We start from the raw sequence: 17,690 nt of genomic DNA, 5'->3' as shown, positions 1-17,690 counted from the left end.
TTTGGAGAGAAGAGAGTGCAGAGCTAGTAACACACAGGGCAGTGTTGAGACATATAGGTCTATGAGCTTGATAGTTAGTGAGCTTCAAGGCTAAAGAGTCTCTGACTGTATGTAAGAACCCTGTCAAGAGACAGGATTCTTACATACAGTCAGGTGTTCTTTAACAGAACAAACACATTGTAACACAAAAACATGCAGTTTAGTTTCAGTTGAACATATACTGGAGAATAGGAGACCAATCAGAAAACTTGTAACACCATATGCAATATTAACCTGGAAATATGTGCTGAGTTCTTTGCCGTTGGATGTGAAGGTCAGCAGTCCGTTTGTTGTGTCCACCAGACAGCCGATCTCTAAGCCATTGTTGTTCCTCCCCTGACCAGGACTGCTGCTCTCTCCAGCCCACACCATGTAGCAGTTACTACGCTTTATACTGAACACACACACACACACACACACACACACACACACACACACACACACACACACACACACACACTGTAGCAGTATCTGCATTTTATACTTGAGCACACACAGGCATGCCTAGTAATTAAAATGTGAAGTTTTCTTTATTACATTTAAAATGTAAAAGTCTGAATAATATCACTAATAATAAAAACTTTTCACTAGTGCTGTCAGTTTAACACGTTATTAACAACGTTAACACAAACCCATTTTAACGGCGTCAATTTTTATCCCGCGATTAGCGCTCTTTATGGCCTACAACTACAACACCACAAACTATACATATGGCTCGCAGTTAAATTACTGTTAATTCAAACGGAACATGTCCTACAGCGTAATTTCACATGAATTAAAATCATTTAACAGGCAAAATGGCTAAACGGCAAGTATATTTTGACTTTTATTTTGAAGCAGAAACAAAACATTCAGGCAACCATTTTAATTTAGCCTTAATACTAATTTATTTTATATAGCCTATGTTGTTTTATGGTTTGGTTTTTAAATAAAAAAAGGAAGTTGCAATTATGTTTGTGTGCTGAAGCGAGCCGTCACTGAACTGGTGGCGAAAATAAACGCAGCGTGGTTCTATGACGATATTTAGCTGAACAGAAAGAAGTGCTGTGTAAAGCTAGAACAGTTTAAGACTCCACATCACGTGGCAACACAACCTATCAATGCTGCTTTATTTTTATGTTTTAAATTGGGAAATACATATTCCAAAACGAAGTATATATTTCTATAAAAAGAAATCAAGCAAGTAGGCTAATAATAACCATCAATGAATTATAGGCTATCGCATCACAGTAGGCCTAATTGTCCACAATAATCTCACAACAGCCCCCCATCCAAAAAGGAACTTTAAAAAGTTAACAACTGTAAGGTCAGTTGTCTGTTTTATTCAAATAAGCAGTTGTTTATTTCTGTAGTGTGTATTGCCATCTTTGAGCAAAATACCCCCAAAATGTTCGGCCTCCTCCACACCTGGGCGGTGACCACCTTGACCGAGACATTTCCTGGGGGAAACACTGTTGCGTCACAATAACAAGTCTAATATAGACATTGATGTCAATGTTCAGTGATGTAGGGGAGAATGGGGGAATTTGAGGCATCGGGTAATGTGAGCCACCCCCTGTATCTAGGCAACTGAAAACATTTGTGGTCATGTGAGATATATGTTTTCAAGCCCCTCTCATTTCCCCATGGCCCTGAAAGAGAGGACCTCATGGTGCTGTGGTAAGCATGTTTTTTTCACCACAATAGGTATTTTGCATGTAAAAGTAAATTTTCTTGCTGTCAACTTAATCAACTGTTGTGCCAAAGCAAATGTATCCACGTAGAAAAACTTCTATCATACGTGTTGATGAACTACCAACATATAAAAACCATGTGATGATATTAGCTAAAGATTAGCCTGAAATGCTAAGAGAGATAGTTTTTTTCTCAAATTGTGGTGGTGGGGGAAAGTGAGCCAAATGCTGTGGGGGAAAGTGAGCCACTGTCTCACTTTCCCCCACCATGAGGCACAAGTTAAGTTTAGTCTTAAACATATTTTAATGTAATATTACATGACATATGTTTTATTTTAATGTCATACACATTGTAGAAAAGCCATCATGCCAAGGAAATACACCAGGAAGACGACCTGGGGCAACCACACGGAAAGAGCACCTTCTCATCTTTCCCTGTAACCTTCAGGGCTGGAATGCAGAGTAGGCCTAGTTGTAGAGTATGACAGGCTGATGTTATAATCCAGTTGGGTCTTCTCCTGTGTTCTGAGTCCCAGGCTGTTCTCGCTGGTTCTGATTTTCCTATGCTTTGACCCCCAGACACAAGCTGGCTCTAAGGGTCCTGTGTTCTGACCCCCAGACTGTGTTCTAATCTAACTAGTTCTATCTTTCATTTGAATCTTATTAAAACCTTTTGAATTATAATATGTTGTATTTGATTTTGTTCAGAGTTACTTTCAAGTGTTTAGAAAATTTGCTTTGCTTAATTGACCAAACCCCATCATTCTTTTACTAGTCCGACATTAGTTCTGGAATGTGTGTCTAGCTTTCAGGATTCTTACTGTTACAATATGTGTTGTTATGGTAGTTTCAGAGTGGAAAAAGTAAGTGGATCCCACAGCTGGGGTAAAGTGAGCCACATGACAACTTTTTTTAAAACAATCATATTTTCACTGCCCTTTGTCTTGAAAAAATTCTGCTAATGCCCATTTCTAGGAAACATCCTGAATTAATGGGAAATGTGTAAATTTGAGTGATAAATCATTTTAGCTCGCTTAGAGGGGAGCAAATGTAAAAAGTGGCTCAGATTACCCCGTTTTCCCCTATATGTGGCCCACAAAAAGTGTAAAGTAATGTTTTCTTGGACCTTTTTTTTATTTTTTTTAAATATTATTTTTTGGCATTTTCAAGCTTTATTAGATAGTACAGAGTTGAAATGGGGAGACAGAGAGAGGGAGAGAGAGGGGATGACATGCAGTAAAGGTCCACGGGTCGGATTCGAACCCGTGACCACTGTAACGAAGCCCGGAGCCAATATGGTACGCGCTCTATCCACTACACCACCGGAGCGCCCCTTTTCTTGGACCTTTGATGGAAATTATTTATGATAAGCATTGGGTATTGCAATTTCACACGTGTACAAACAGAAGCTTAATTAATTTGATGTGTGCTATGTCAATAAATATAAGTGATTTGATACACACTCTTGGCCTTGGTCTTGGTGAAGAGATTTGTGGCTGATTCAGAGCACGGGTTCGTTCGGATAAAGGTAATATAAGGAAGGTTTCTGCCAGACAAATTCATCGGAATAGGAGAGCAACTGCTAAAATGCCATCACAAAGCAGCAGACTTGAAGCTGACTTATTTGAAGCTTCTGGTGCCTCTGGAGTCCCGCAAACCTCAAGGTGTAGGATCCACCCCTAAACAATGATCTTCAAACAGTCTTGTTTACTGATGAGTGCCGTGCAACCCTGGATGGTCGGATGGATGGAGTAGTGGATGGTTGGTGAATGGCCACAATGTCCCAACAAGGCTGCGACAGCAGACAGGAGGTGGCGGAGTCATGTTTCATGGGGAGAGAGCTGGTTGGCACCTTTAAGGTCCCTGACGCTGTGAAAATGACCTCGGCAAAGTATGTTGAGTTTCTGACTCACCACTTTCTTCTGTGGTACAAAAAGAAGGACAGTGCCTTCCGTAGTAAAATCATCTTCATGCATGACAATGCACCATCTCATGCTGCAAATAATACCTCTGTGTCACTGGCTGCTTTGGGCATAAAAGGAGAGAAACTCATGATGTGGCCCCCATCTTCCCCTGACCTCAACCCTATTGAGAACCTTTGGAGCATCCTCAGGCAAAACATCTATGAGGTTGGGAGGCAGTTCACATCAAAACAGCAGCTATGGGAGGCTAGTCTGGCATCCTGCAAAGATATTCAAGCAGAAACTCTCCAAGAACTCACAAATTCAATGGATGCAAGAATTGTGAAGGTGATATCAAAGAAGGGGTCCTATGTTTACATGTAACTTGGCCTGTTAAGATGTTTTTGATTTCACTAAATATGACCTCCTAATGCTGCAAATTCAACAAAGGACAATTTTTAGTTGTTTACAACCTATAAAATGTTTTGAAACTCTGTTGTGCATAATGATTTGGAACAGTGCATTTGGAGTTTTTTATTTTTGAAAAAAATACTTTTATTATTGGGTTTGTTCAATACAATTTAAAATTTACTCTAACGGTTGATGACTTCAAAATTATACTGACTGATTTGCATCGACTATTTAGGAAAATCTGGGAAAATCTAATTTGCCTTATAATTTGGAATGCAGTGTAGAAAAGACAGAAATGCAAATGGTGGTGGGGTAGCCATTAATACAAAACCATATACTGGTGAAATTCAGGGTGGACTTAGTAGCTGTATCCCATTACAGAGACCGGTCTTGCGGTCTATGAAGGCCGATTCCAAGGCCGATTCCAAGGCTAACGAGCGTTGTTAAACGAGACGGTCTCCGCAGGTCTCCGTTTCGCTCTGCTTACGAGCATTTCCTGTTTGCGTAACAAGCCGTTACCTTGCGTGACGACTTGCCGCTCCTGTGCTGCCTAGCAACCCTGATTGCTGCCAACGGAAACAGCCTTGTCAACGGAGGAAAAAAGAAAAAGAAGTTGCCTACCAGACGAAAAGAAAAAAAAGTACAAGAAAAAAAGAAAGGAAGATAAAAGTTAAGAAGATGGAGCAACACGTTGCTGTTTTGATATTTTATTTTATGCCATCTCTGAAAAAAACGCAATGAATCTTGGGATATGTTGGGCCGCGTAGGATACATCTGATGCAGCCTTCAAAACCGTGAAACGAAGGCTGCATTTCTCGGCCGCATATGAGGAGCTTTGCAAGGAGCCTTGCAAATGGAACAACCTTTGCGCGCTGCTATGACGCAATCGGTCTTCAATTGCAGCCTTCGTAGACCGCAACCCCTGTATTGAGATTCACCCAGTGTCAGCAGAAATAAAAGCACTATGACTTCAATGCTTGATGCAAATTCTGATTACTTAGATAAATTGTGTGATATGATAAATATTGTATGTGGTCATGCAAATGAGATATACTGTATCTCCTGGGAGATCTTAACTTGAGGCGGGTTTCCACCAAGTTTGTTAACACGGGCAGCGGACAGATTATTTCTCTGTATATTTTAGCGGAGCACAGCGGCCATATGATGGTAAAAGCGGAGATTTGAACATCGCGGGTGAGAAGCTGCAAGCAGGCAACTCCACCAATCAGACATCTTCAACATTCCAGCCCCGCCCCAAAGGTTCCTTAACCTTTGTTTAGTCCTCCCCCCCGAGCAGGATCTTTTTGTGAGGTAATCATAGTTCCAGGAAATAGAGTTTAGACCCTAGTTCCTGTGGTGGGAACACGCGTAGTCCCTGCAAAGGTTCCTAGTTCCGGGAACTAGTTCCTGCGGTGGAAATGCAGCAATTGATTGGAATTTGTTATATTGTCCACTTAAAAATAAGCCTCTTACTATCACAGATGCATGTGGAATTACACAAGTGATGACCAAACCAATGAGAGTATGCTTAAAAAGGGATGGATCCAAAACAGCAAGCTGTATTGATCATATACAGTGCCTTGCAAAAGTATTCATACCCCTTGAACTTTTCCACATTTTGTCACGTTACAACCACACACGTACATTTATTTTATTGCTTTTCTTAAGCAGGGACAGGGAAGCTGGTTAGAGTTGATGGGAAGATGGATTGAGCCAAATACAGGGCAGATAACCTGTTAGTCTGCAATAGAGTCGAGACTGGGGCGGAGGTTCACCTTCAAGGAGGACAATTACCCGAAACATACAGCCAGATCTACTATAGAATGGTTTAAATCAAAGCATAATCATGTGCTAGAATGGCTCAGTCAAAGTCCAGACCTAAATACAATTGAGAATATCTGGAAAGACTTGAACATTACTGTTCACAAATGCTCTCCATCCAAACTGATGCTGAATCTGAACTTTGAGCTATTGTTGGTTGGTAGGTCTGTGTATTGGCAAGAATCTTGCGATACTACACCAGTGTTTCCCCCAGCGCTTTACGGCTAAGGCGGCCGCCTTACCAATGCCAGCTCCCCGCCTTGGCTACCGACAGAGCCAAAAAATAATAATAATGATAATAATAATGATCAAATTTTTATTTATTTTTTAGTGCTGCACAATTAATTTACTAGCAAGCGCGATGTGTGCTTGTGCATGGTCATAACTGCGTGAAAGGCTGCGATTTGCGGTAAATAAATGTGCAAGTGTCTCCAAGCATTTCTCTATCAGCTGCTCTGTGTCTGCGACTCTGTGGCACTGCGCACGCTACCGTGCCCTGCGTGAGAGCCGACACTGAACTAGCGGCAATAATAAAGACAGCGCTGCTTTATGGGGGTATTTAGCTGAACAGAAAGAAGAGCTGTGCAAAGCTAGACCAGTGTAAGACTCCACAACACTATGGCCCCGGCAAGTTTCAGTAAGTTTACAGTTTCTGTCTTTGAAATGCATTTAGTCATTTTAAGGGGATAACACATTGTATGTATTATTTCAACTATTGAGTTATTTTTAAAACATCATGCTAGTGTAGGAAAAGAAGATTTAATTTCTGAATTTTCAATGCTGCTTTATTTTTATGTTTTAAATTGGGAAATACATGTTCCAAAACTATCAATAACCTCTGTATTTAAAAAGTAATCAAGCAAGTAGGCTAATAATAACCATTAATGAATGATAGGCTATCGCATCACAGTAGGCCTATTGTCCACAATAATTGCACAACAGCCCCCCATCCAAAAAGGAACTTGAAAAAGTTGAATTTGCACTTTGATGTGCATACACATGTTAAGTGTATGGTCCATTATTTTTATTTAGTGTGTCTGCATAATATTGCACCAAAACAGAAGAAGTTTTCTTTAATTGTGCTTTGTACTGACTGCATGTTTGCAAACAATTAGTACCTGCACATAGCAAACAAAACTGCACAACTGTAAGGTCAGTGTCTGTTGTATTTTTGTATTAAAATAAACAGTTGTTTATTTCTTTACTGCACATTGGCATCTTCGAGCAAAATACCCCCAAAAGTTTCGCCTCCTGTCACCCTGGGCAGTGACCACCTTGACTAAGACATTTTCTGGGGGAAACACTGTATACGTATCCCGATACAGGGGTGAAGGTACAGTAAGATAAGATAAACAGGTAACACTTTATAATAACTATCTGTTGTAACTCGTTAATAGATCATTAGTAAACTCTTAATTAATGATTATTAATGATTTGTTAAGTGTTTGTTAGCATAGTAGGTAATCCGAGATTAACTGATCACGTCACGTTCAAGTCCATGGCATGCACAGTGTGTATTGAGTTTATTTAAACATATTTGATAATGGGGCTGCCCTCAGTTGCCCATGCACTGTGTATAGTCTATAGCCTATTTCAGCCTCGTCGGTATCTCGGATTACCTCCCAGATGAACTGATTCAATTATTAAGCTATTAACTATCTACCATTGTTATAAATCCTTAACAAACTGCTAACAAACACTTAACAAATCATTAATAATCATTAATTAAGAGTTTACTAATGATCTATTAACGAGTTACAACGGATAATTATTATAAAGTGTTACCGATAAACATTACACAATTTTTGTGCGAACCAAACAAAGGAACTACCTGTCTATGTATCATAAAAATAAAAAAAATATATGGAATATAACATTTGAAAATTGTGTGTAAATTATGGCATGAAAGCATATTTAAGTCTAAGTCTTACCGGCGGCAGCAAAATACATATATAAAATAAATAAATGTTGATATCTATTTTTGCAATTGATACAGTATCGCGAAGATAGGTATCGCAATATGTACATTTATTGATATTTTCCAGCACTCCTATTGGTCTGTGGCTGTATTTTATACTGTATGTACCAGAGGTGCATCAGAGCATCCTAAGGGTAAAGGGTCTGGATAATTAAGTAGTGTGCAGTAAATATTATACTAAAGCATAACAGTATACATATCTGCAGGGATTAGCTCCTTGTGCCATGATGAAGTTGATCTAGTCACTGAAATCATATGAAATAGTCTTAAAATGGAATGACAATCTGTAGCCACACTCAGCGCTCATCCTTGCCCAACATAAAATGATGGAAGACTTCAGCTGGACTAACCTCTCGTGCACTTTCCCCTTCTCGTCTCCCAGAGTAACGGTGACCGTGCGAACCTTGTGCAGCTCAAAGTCTGGGTCGTACTGATGGAAGTCAGAGGTGACCCAGCCCACCCACACACTGCTGGGCTCCTGGCCCGGAAAGATACGCACTGAGTAGTAGTGCTGCACACAGAGACAGGTGTTGATCCAGTTAGACATCACAACAGGAAATGAACAACACTTGGGTGAACTGTCCTATCCGGTGCAGGGGATCAACATTATTTGCTTAAAATGAAAGACACAAATGACAACTGCAAATCAATTCTAATTTCATATTAAATCAATAAATGAGGAAACTGTTACAATGTGGTGTTTAGGCATAAAAGGAGTTGAATCTAACAATGTATTACATCAGTGATTCTTGAGAACCGGGACAAAAGGCCGTCTTCCATATGTAACTGGGGCACTTTTATGCTTTATTGATAGTGTAGAGACAAAGTTGAAATGGGGCAGAGAGGGGAGTGACATGCAGAGAACGACCGCGGGCTGGAATCGAACCCGGGTCCGCCCTACCAACTGAGCTAAGGGCGCCCTCTTAACTGCGGTTGTGTTTAAAACTAAAAATATTTAAAATTGTAGATGTTATTAGGGATTAAGAATAGAATGTCTCGAGCACAATAATCCCCTTAAATGTAATTGTATCATTATTATGTCAAATATATGACACTTGTTATCATCTCACGATGTCCAAAACAGTGTGTCCACAGAGAGGGTTTCAATCTTTCATATGCAATAAAACCTATTAAAAATGTACTTTAATGATTAAAAGAGCTTTTTTCATCAAAAGCAACACTAAATAATCTCTCATATCAATAAAAACTGCTTTTCTTCAACATATTCATGTTTTATATGGTTTCAAAGTGGTGGGACACTTTTTCTCACCACCGTCAGACATTTAATTAAAATGTAAGAAAACCAGCCAAAATAAGGGGCAGCTGTCCCTTTGAAGGACCTCTTGTCAAATTCTACCTCTGAAGAGTACATTAGTGTCAGACAGGCTCTGATAAGTGTTGTAGTTTTAGAATATTTTACATTCCGAATCTTGAAAGTCATGTGTCACAACCATGATATGTCAACATCGACTTACAATTTCTGAAGAAGTTATTTGAAATGTTTTGATAATTTTATTTTCCTGAAGTAGTTCATACTAGCACCTATCATCAACAGAAAAACCAAATGGCTACTAGATAAATTCCATTTGTTATGTTTAAGAAACGTTAGATATGTCAACACCGTCAGACAGGAAATCTGACGGAGTTGACATCTGAAGGTGGTGATAGGCCAATGACGGTAAAAAAAACAAAAGCTGGAAGGTTGTGTTAAAGCTTAGCTCAGTAGCTTAGTATATGTTGGATACATACATGTAATTTAATTTGTCGAAACATAGGGTTTGGTTTTTTTTATCAACATTGCACCCTGTTTTCTCCCACTTCTCAAGAATCACTGATATACATAATTGATTCATTTCAGAAAGATTCTGTTCTTTATTAGCCTTACTTGCTGTCTTAGCGTGGTTAGTGGTTAGTTCTTAGTCATCAAAACCATATACTGTATTGTTAGTGAGAGTTGAATTGTATTTGTTTGTGTATTGTCTTACAGTTGTGGCTTGCATGAGGAATTCGTATTCATCTCTGTCACCAGCCATCACTTCCTCCGAAAGATGAGCAGACGATGGACAGCTGTTGTCTGGCCTGTTTCTTTTCAGTGTGAACCTTAAAGATCGTATGGTTGGTTTAAGGTGAGGAACTGCATGCAAAAACATTTTTTTCTAACACTTGTCAATTTAGTTTTTTGGCTATTTTTCTTCCTTAACATGCTATACAATGCCATACTATTATAAATAAAATTTTCATAATGTACATTTAGGTGTTTATTTGACTAAACCTTGTTATACATTTCTCCTATACAACCATCTTCAACCACATTTATCTCAACATTTGGTTTTTCAATACTCTCTACTTTTAGGGTACTTACAACTACTAAGCTTTTCATAATAATTCCTTGCACTATTCTGAAGGTTATGACAGAATGATTTGTTCATATGTTGTTAATTGTCTGAATTATTGTAAATGATCTTCTTAAACACATGCAGAAAACACATTGTTAAGACCTGTACATAATATTTATATATTCATTTTAAAGGCTGTATCCAAAATCTGTTCTGTAAAGTCTTTGTGCTCTAATATGTTATAAAAAGTTATGTAAAGATTATTACTCTGGCTTTAATAAACATCTAGAGGTTTGGGTTTTAAAGAGATGCAAATGTACGTATAATAAATAAGATATTGACAAATTTGCACATGTATTCAAACATTCCTGAAAAATTGCAATACTGAACATAATTGTTGTAAGTTAACTAATCAACTGGCAAAGTTTCATGATGATATTTATAAGTTCAACATTTGACAGTTTTCACCTGCAGTATGGCCATAGGTTTTCTAAAGTTTGGAAATAATGATTAAACACAATGTGAGAAGCGTAACAATTAATTTTACTGTTGACTCTCCCTGTTCATATGAAGAGATTGAGGCATTACCGCTGCTTGAGCTTGGAGGGCTTTTCCTGGTTATGATCTTTGTGGTTGTTGAATTCGTCTCTGTCGGCTCCAGACTTCACCAGCACCTCGAAGTCTGACACGCCTTCAAAATCCTCCAGCTCCTTATCAAACACACATACAGCTTAATCAGGTCAGATGTGCTGTTAAGTACATGTCAGTGTGTTTTGTGTTCCCCATACCCTCTTTGGTGAGAACAGGCCCTGTGGGGACCTGCAGAAGGATTCTGCACACTCTATGGGCATGCTCAGTCTGTAGAAGGTGATGTCATTGTAACTGTTCTGTGTGCCAAATGACCTCTGGGTGACCCTTAGGCATGGGCATGACTCAACTGTCCCATCTATCCGCGTCACCTGAAAAACGGAGGAAAAATAAAAAACAGACATTTTTTCTTTAATTATAATTCAGAATATTACATTTTATATTTTTGCTTGCTTTTTTGCTTCTTTAAAAAAAAAATTAAACACTGACATTTTAAGTAGACTTCCTACAACAGGTTAATGATTTGGTGGATAACAACAAAGTTAATTTCTTATTTAATCATGTATATTGTGTTTGTTCTTTCTTTCTGTAGATACAGTATCTCACAAAAGTGAGTACACCCCTCACATTTCTTCAAATATTTCATTATATCTTTTCATGGGACAACACTGAATAAATGACACTTTGATACAATGTAAAGTAGCGTGTGTACAGCTTATATAACAGTGTAAATTTACTGTCCCCTCAAAATAACTCGACACACAGCCATTAATGTCTAAACTGCCGGTTACAAAAGTGAGTACACCCCTGAGTTAAAATGTCCAAATTGGGCCCAAAGTGTCAATATTTTGTGTGGCCACCATTATTTTCCAGCACTACCTTAACCCTCATGGGCATGGTGTTCACCAGAGCTTCACAGGTTGCCACTGGAATCCTCTTCCCCTCATTCATGACAACATCACGGAGCTGGTGGATACTGGAGACCTTGCGCTCCTCCATCTCCTGTTTTAAGAAGCCCCAAAGATGCTCAATAGGGTTTAGGTCTGGGGACATGCTTGGCCAGTCCATAACCTTTACCCTCAGCTTCTTTAGCAAGCCAGTGGTCGTTAGGAGGTGTGTTTGGGGTCGTTATCATGTTGCAGTACTGCCCTGCGGCCCAGTTTACGAAGGGAGGGGATCATGCTCTGCTTCAGTATGGCACAGTACATGTTGGTATTCAATGAACTGTAGCTCCCCAGTGCTGGCAGCACTCATGCAGCCCCAGACCATGACACTCCAACCACCATGCTTGACTATAGGCAATACACACTTGTCTTTGTACTCCTCACCTGGTTGCTACCACACACTCTTAACACCATCTGAACCAAATAAGTTTATCTTGGTCTCATCAGACCACAGGACATGGTTGCAGTGATCCATGTCCGTAGTCTGCTTGTCTTCAGCAAACTATTTGTGGGCTTTATTTTGCATCATCTTTAGAAGAGGCTTCCTTCTCGGACGACAGCCATGCAGACCAGTATGATGCAGAGTGTGGCGTATGGTCTGAGCACTGACAGGTTGACCCCCCACCCCTTCAAGCCCTGCAGCAATGCTGGCAGCACTCATACGTCAATTTTCCAAAGCCAACCTCTTGGTATGACGCTGAAAACGTGCACTCAACCTTCTTAAACTGGGCTGCAGGGCAGTATTGCAACATGATAACGACCCCAAACACACCTCCAAGACGACCAGTGGCTTGCTAAAGAAGCTGAGGGTAAAGGTGATGGACTGGCCAAGCATGTCCCCAGACCTAAACCCTATCGAGCATCTTTGGGGGTTCTTAAAACGGGAGATGGAGGAGCGCAAGGTCTCTAATATCGACCAGCTCCGTGATGTTGTCATGAATGAGTGCAAGAGGATTCCAGTGGGAACCTGTGAAGCTCTGGTGAACTCCATGCCCAAGAGGGTTAAGGTAGTGCTGGAAAATAATGGTGGCCACACAAAATATTGACACTTTGGGCCCAATTTGGAATTTTTTTCTTAGGGGTGTACTCACTTTTGTTGCCTTCAGTTTAGACATTAATGGTTGTGTGTCGAGTTATTTTGAGGCGACAGTAAATTTACACTGTTATATAAGCTGTACACTGACTACTTTACATTATATCAAAGTGTAATTTCTTCAGTGTTGTCCCATGGAAAGATATAATGAAATATTTGAAGAAATATGAGGGGTGTACTCACTTTTGTGAGATACTGTAAATGCTTTTAATTGTAATTATGCTGGTCTCTTTACTGTTGTAGAAGAGTGTTGCCCATCTCTACTATGCAGAACTCCCAAATTATCCAAGCTTTAACTAAGTGAATTGAATTCATGCCACATGCTGTATTCAATAAAAGTAGCCTACTAATTAATTCAGTTTTTGTTTTGTTTTTCTTATGTAGGCCTATTGTATATATGTGATGTAAAGTGTCTTTGAGTGACCTCCAAAAAAGCGCTATATAAATCTTATCAATTATTATTATTATTATTAGTAACACTTTACCATAAGAGTACATTAATTTACTATTAGAGATTGCTTAGTTAATGTTATTAACGGTCAGTTAATGCTTAAAAAATGCTTACTCAGCATTAAGTAACGTAAATAATTGAACAAGTAATGTTCAATTATTTACGTTAGTTAATGCTTGGTTAGGCATGTACTATGCAGGGGCGCCCTTAGCTCAGTTGGTATGGCGTCCCCCCCCGGGCTGGGCCCAGCAGCAGACCCGGGTTTGATTCCCGCCCGCGGTCGTTCTCTGCGTGTCACTCCCCTCTCTGCCCCATTTCACCTCTGTCTCTCTGCACTATCAATAAAGCATAAAAATGCCCAAAAATATATATATATATATAAAATAAAATAAAATAAAATAAAATAAAATAAAATAAAATAAAATAAAATAAAATAAAATAAAATAAAATAAAATAAAAGGCATGTACTATGCTTAGTTAACTAAACATACCGGTTAGTTAACGGTGAGTTAATGTGTATAAAGCATTACCTGTTACCAGTAAAAGGAGTTATTAATAGTAAGTTATTGCTTAGGTGATGCTTATTAAAGTAATAGTTCAACATTTTAAATTTTTAACGATTTACTTCACACCCTGGCTCAATATAAGGCGACAGAAACCTTCCCTGTTGCGTGCATTTTTGATGAAGCTAGGGGCATAGGTCGCTCATCCGGGTTAGCTTAGCTCCAGCCCTGGTAGCTAAGGGGAGCAAGCCTGCCTCTGCTGGCAGCAAGAAGATAAACTCTATTTTGCTCCATATATCACAAACGTTTTTTTTTTTACTAGATCTACAGTAGTTCGGGCATGCATGATGAGCCGTTTCTTGCCGGTATGCAGAGCCATGTAAAGAGAGTTGCGTCAGCTCTCGCTCTGCCGGTATGCGTTTGAGTAAAAAATGACACAATATGCCAGAAATATAGTGCACAACATAACGTGGTAAATAAATGAGTCAGAATAAGCACACAGGAGCGTTTAGTGATCTATCTTCTTGCTGCCAGCAGAGGCAGACTAGTTGCTTCCCTTAGCTACCAGCGCTAGAGCTAAGCTAACTCGGATGAGCGACCCATGCTCCTAACTTCATCAAAAATGCACGCACACTTACAGGGAAGGTTTCTGTCGCCTTATATTGAGCCGGAGTGTGAAGGCAAATCTTAATTTTTTTTTTAATTTTGAACTATTCCTTTAAGTATTAACTTCCCATTAAAGCTGGGGTGGAGGATTTGGGGAGAAAATGGCAGTTGGGATAGCGATTTGAATCCAAATACCTCAACCGCTCCACTTGATCTCTTTGGTCCCTCCCTGACACGCTCTACACCAACAAAGTTGTGCCAAATTGAATGGACAGTCCCAACAGCCAATACGAACAGAGAATCGGAGCCTCACTCTGATTGGTCAAAGTGTACAGCTCATGTTAACTTTGACCAATCATAAATCATATACCCCAGCTTTAAGTAACAGTTAATTAATGTGCCCTTATTGTAAGTGCTACCATTATTTCTAATATTCTGTAATAGCTGGAAGTGAGTATTAACCCTCCTTTTCCTCTTAATAAATTGACTGCATTATTTCAATGTCTAATTAAGCTAATTTACCCTCCAAATGTCTGTGTCTGTCCTAACCTCTATGTGTTGGTGGTTTGGGGGCACAGGGACAAACTGAGGCAGCCTCTTGCTGAGCCACATGGTGACGTCCCTGTTCATGTTGACAGCAAAGGGCTCGTAGCCTTCCTGCAGGCCGCAGATGGTGAAGTACTTCAGAGTGCTCACATCTTTCCCAAAGTTCATCCTGCCCACTTGACACACACCCAGACTGCACACTGGGATGAAACCTGGACACACACACAAGAAATCAAATATAACAAGCTTGTTTCTGCATCATTACTGGTAACACTATGTGTATAATAACTATTTACAAAGATGCTTTGGAGCAACTCAATATTCACATAGTAAATATAACATACAGACAGGGCCCAATCCACCCATAGGGGCCTTACATCATAATAATAACAAAAAATAATTAACCATATTTGTATTTGTTTCAGCTTACAATAAGGAAAGGACATGCACTAAAGCAGGGGTGTCAAACTAATTTTCACAAAGGGAATTGTTAACAATCATGGAGATATATGCTGCAATCGAGTTTATGTTGTGCCATAAGCAAATAAAAACTGTGCATCATTAAAATCTGTAGGCTAGACTGCGAGTCATTTACATTGTAGAGAGAGGAAGGGGGTGAACTACTGCCAGGGGCCTGTTGCATAAAACTAAGATAAGGGATTAACCTAGGATATTTCGGTTATCCTGGCTTGCGTTAGCCATGATTCGGTTCCATAAAAGCGGAGGGACATAAGTTACCATGGAGATTTATCCTTTATGTTTAGCCTGGTCGGGACCAGGCTAAACGTAAAGGATAGACTTATTCATTCATTCATTTTCCTTTATTTATTCTCGAAAGATCAATTGAGGGTTACCCTCTTTTACAATGACGTCGAGTCAATTACAGATACACAATGAGAATACACAACAAGCTTACAAAGAGACAACAACAATTAAAACATTCAGATCAATTAAATAAAGCAGAACAATAGCCTAATTAAAACAGTTACAAGTGGAGTGGGGCTGATTCAAAATAATAACTTTAAATTGGTTAACAGTTATGAGTGTATTTATTTTAATTTGATGTTGTAGGCTGTTCCAGGAGTCAGGGGCACTGTGGCTAAAAGCAGTTTTACCAAGGTCAGACCGGGCGTATGGAACATATAACAGCATTTCAGTTGAGCGGGTTTGATAAAGCCCATCTGAAATATGCAGCATTGTTGTCAAATAGAGTGGTAGCTTTCCGGTCAGGGCTTTATATATAAAAATATGCCAATGTGCATCACGTCTCTCTTTAAGAGAGGACCACCCAACCTTTTCATATAAAACACAATGGTGTGTGTCATAAGCATCTCCTGTAATGAACCTTAAAGCAGAGTGAAAAACAGAGTCTAGGAGTTTAAGACATGAATGAGATGCATGCCGATAAACCACATCACCGTAATCAAGGACAGACATAAAAACTGCCTCAATAATCCTTTTCCTACTGAACAACGGGAAGGTGGCTTTGTTCCTATAAAAATATTCAATCTTTTGTTGCAGACGACAGACACGATTTTTAATGTGAAATTTAAAAGATACTTTTTCATCTATCCAGATGCCGAGATATTTATATTCAGTGACTCTTTCAATTTGAGATCCATTATTTGTATGAATATTAAGATCATTAAAATGTATAGTTCTTGCTCTGGAGAAACACATATATTTTGTTTTGTCTGTATTAAGAACAAGCCTGAGGTCCACTAGACAGTCCTGCAGGGTGTTAAAAGAGCTCTGAAGGTTCTGAACAGATTGATGGACCGAATCAGAAATGCAATACAGTACAGTGTCGTCAGCATACAAATGGGCGTGACAGTTTTGTAGCGATGAAACAATGTTATTGATGTAAATTGTGAATAGGACTGGACCTAAAATTGAGCCTTGCGGAACACCATTTGTAACTGTTAAAAACTCAGTTTGGTAGCTTCCCAGTTTAACTGACTGCTGTCTATCAGAGAGATAGTCCCTAAACCAGCTACATGTAGAATAATCAAAACCAATTTCATGCAGCCTCTGTAAAAGCAAATGGTGATCTAAAGTATCAAAGGCTTTTGACAGATCAACAAAAAGTGCTGCACAGTGCTTTTTTTTGTCGATAGCTGTAACAATGTTGTCTAAGACCAAAGTTGCCTGAGTTGTCTGTTGCCTGACTGGCTCAGACAGCTGTCACTCCGATCTGAAATCAAGGTGTTTAACAGTTATTCCATGATCTTCTTTGTACTGCTTTATTTTGGACTACATTGTCATTTAGTTAAATAGTTATTTTTTATTTATTTAACCTGAACCATTTATAATTAACTTAATTATAATTATAATTAGATTAAGATGAAAATATATAAATTATAATAATTTATGTGATAGTCTGTTCATATTGCAGGCTATATTTATATAATTGATTAACGATGGCAGATGACGTTGCAACTGTGGGTCAAATAAATTCACGTTGTACTTATAACCATATACAGGTGCATCTAAAACAAATTAAAAGTTCCTTTTTTCTGTAATTTAATTCAAAAAGTGAAACTTAAATATATCCTAGATTCATTACACATGAAGTGAAATTCATCACTCCCAAGAGTTCATCTTGGGAGTGACGTCATCAGACCGAGACGGCAGCGTTTTGTTTGTACGCTTGAGAACAGCCTCAGATTTTGATTTCTTAACCCAATTTCTAGCCAAGGCTCCTGGATACATTTAATGGCACTGAATGATAACACTTTATACTTCAACAGGGTAAAATCTTGTCACAATCGTACCCTCGGATTTGAAGTATTTCACTAAA

General features: G+C 39.0%; 1 protein-coding gene across 1 annotated transcript in view; it reads right to left on the bottom strand.

The window, feature by feature from the left end:
- Positions 1–17,690, bottom strand: part of ryr2a (ryanodine receptor 2a (cardiac)) — a gene marked incomplete at both ends in the record, with an annotated part of 671,945 nt that overhangs the window by 428,235 nt on the left and 226,020 nt on the right. Inside the window, 6 exons of the mRNA XM_080049015.1 lie at positions 274–433; positions 8,174–8,334; positions 9,809–9,923; positions 10,748–10,869; positions 10,948–11,118; positions 14,894–15,102. Of these exons, the coding sequence (XP_079905141.1) occupies positions 274–433; positions 8,174–8,334; positions 9,809–9,923; positions 10,748–10,869; positions 10,948–11,118; positions 14,894–15,102 (938 nt within the window). The remainder of the gene's footprint in view (positions 1–273; positions 434–8,173; positions 8,335–9,808; positions 9,924–10,747; positions 10,870–10,947; positions 11,119–14,893; positions 15,103–17,690) is intronic.

Source organism: Ammodytes marinus, assembly GCF_949987685.1.
Source record: "Ammodytes marinus genome assembly, chromosome: 20".
In the NCBI taxonomy this organism is placed as follows: Eukaryota; Metazoa; Chordata; class Actinopteri; order Uranoscopiformes; family Ammodytidae; genus Ammodytes; species Ammodytes marinus.
This window is presented reverse-complemented; position numbering and strand designations above follow the sequence as displayed.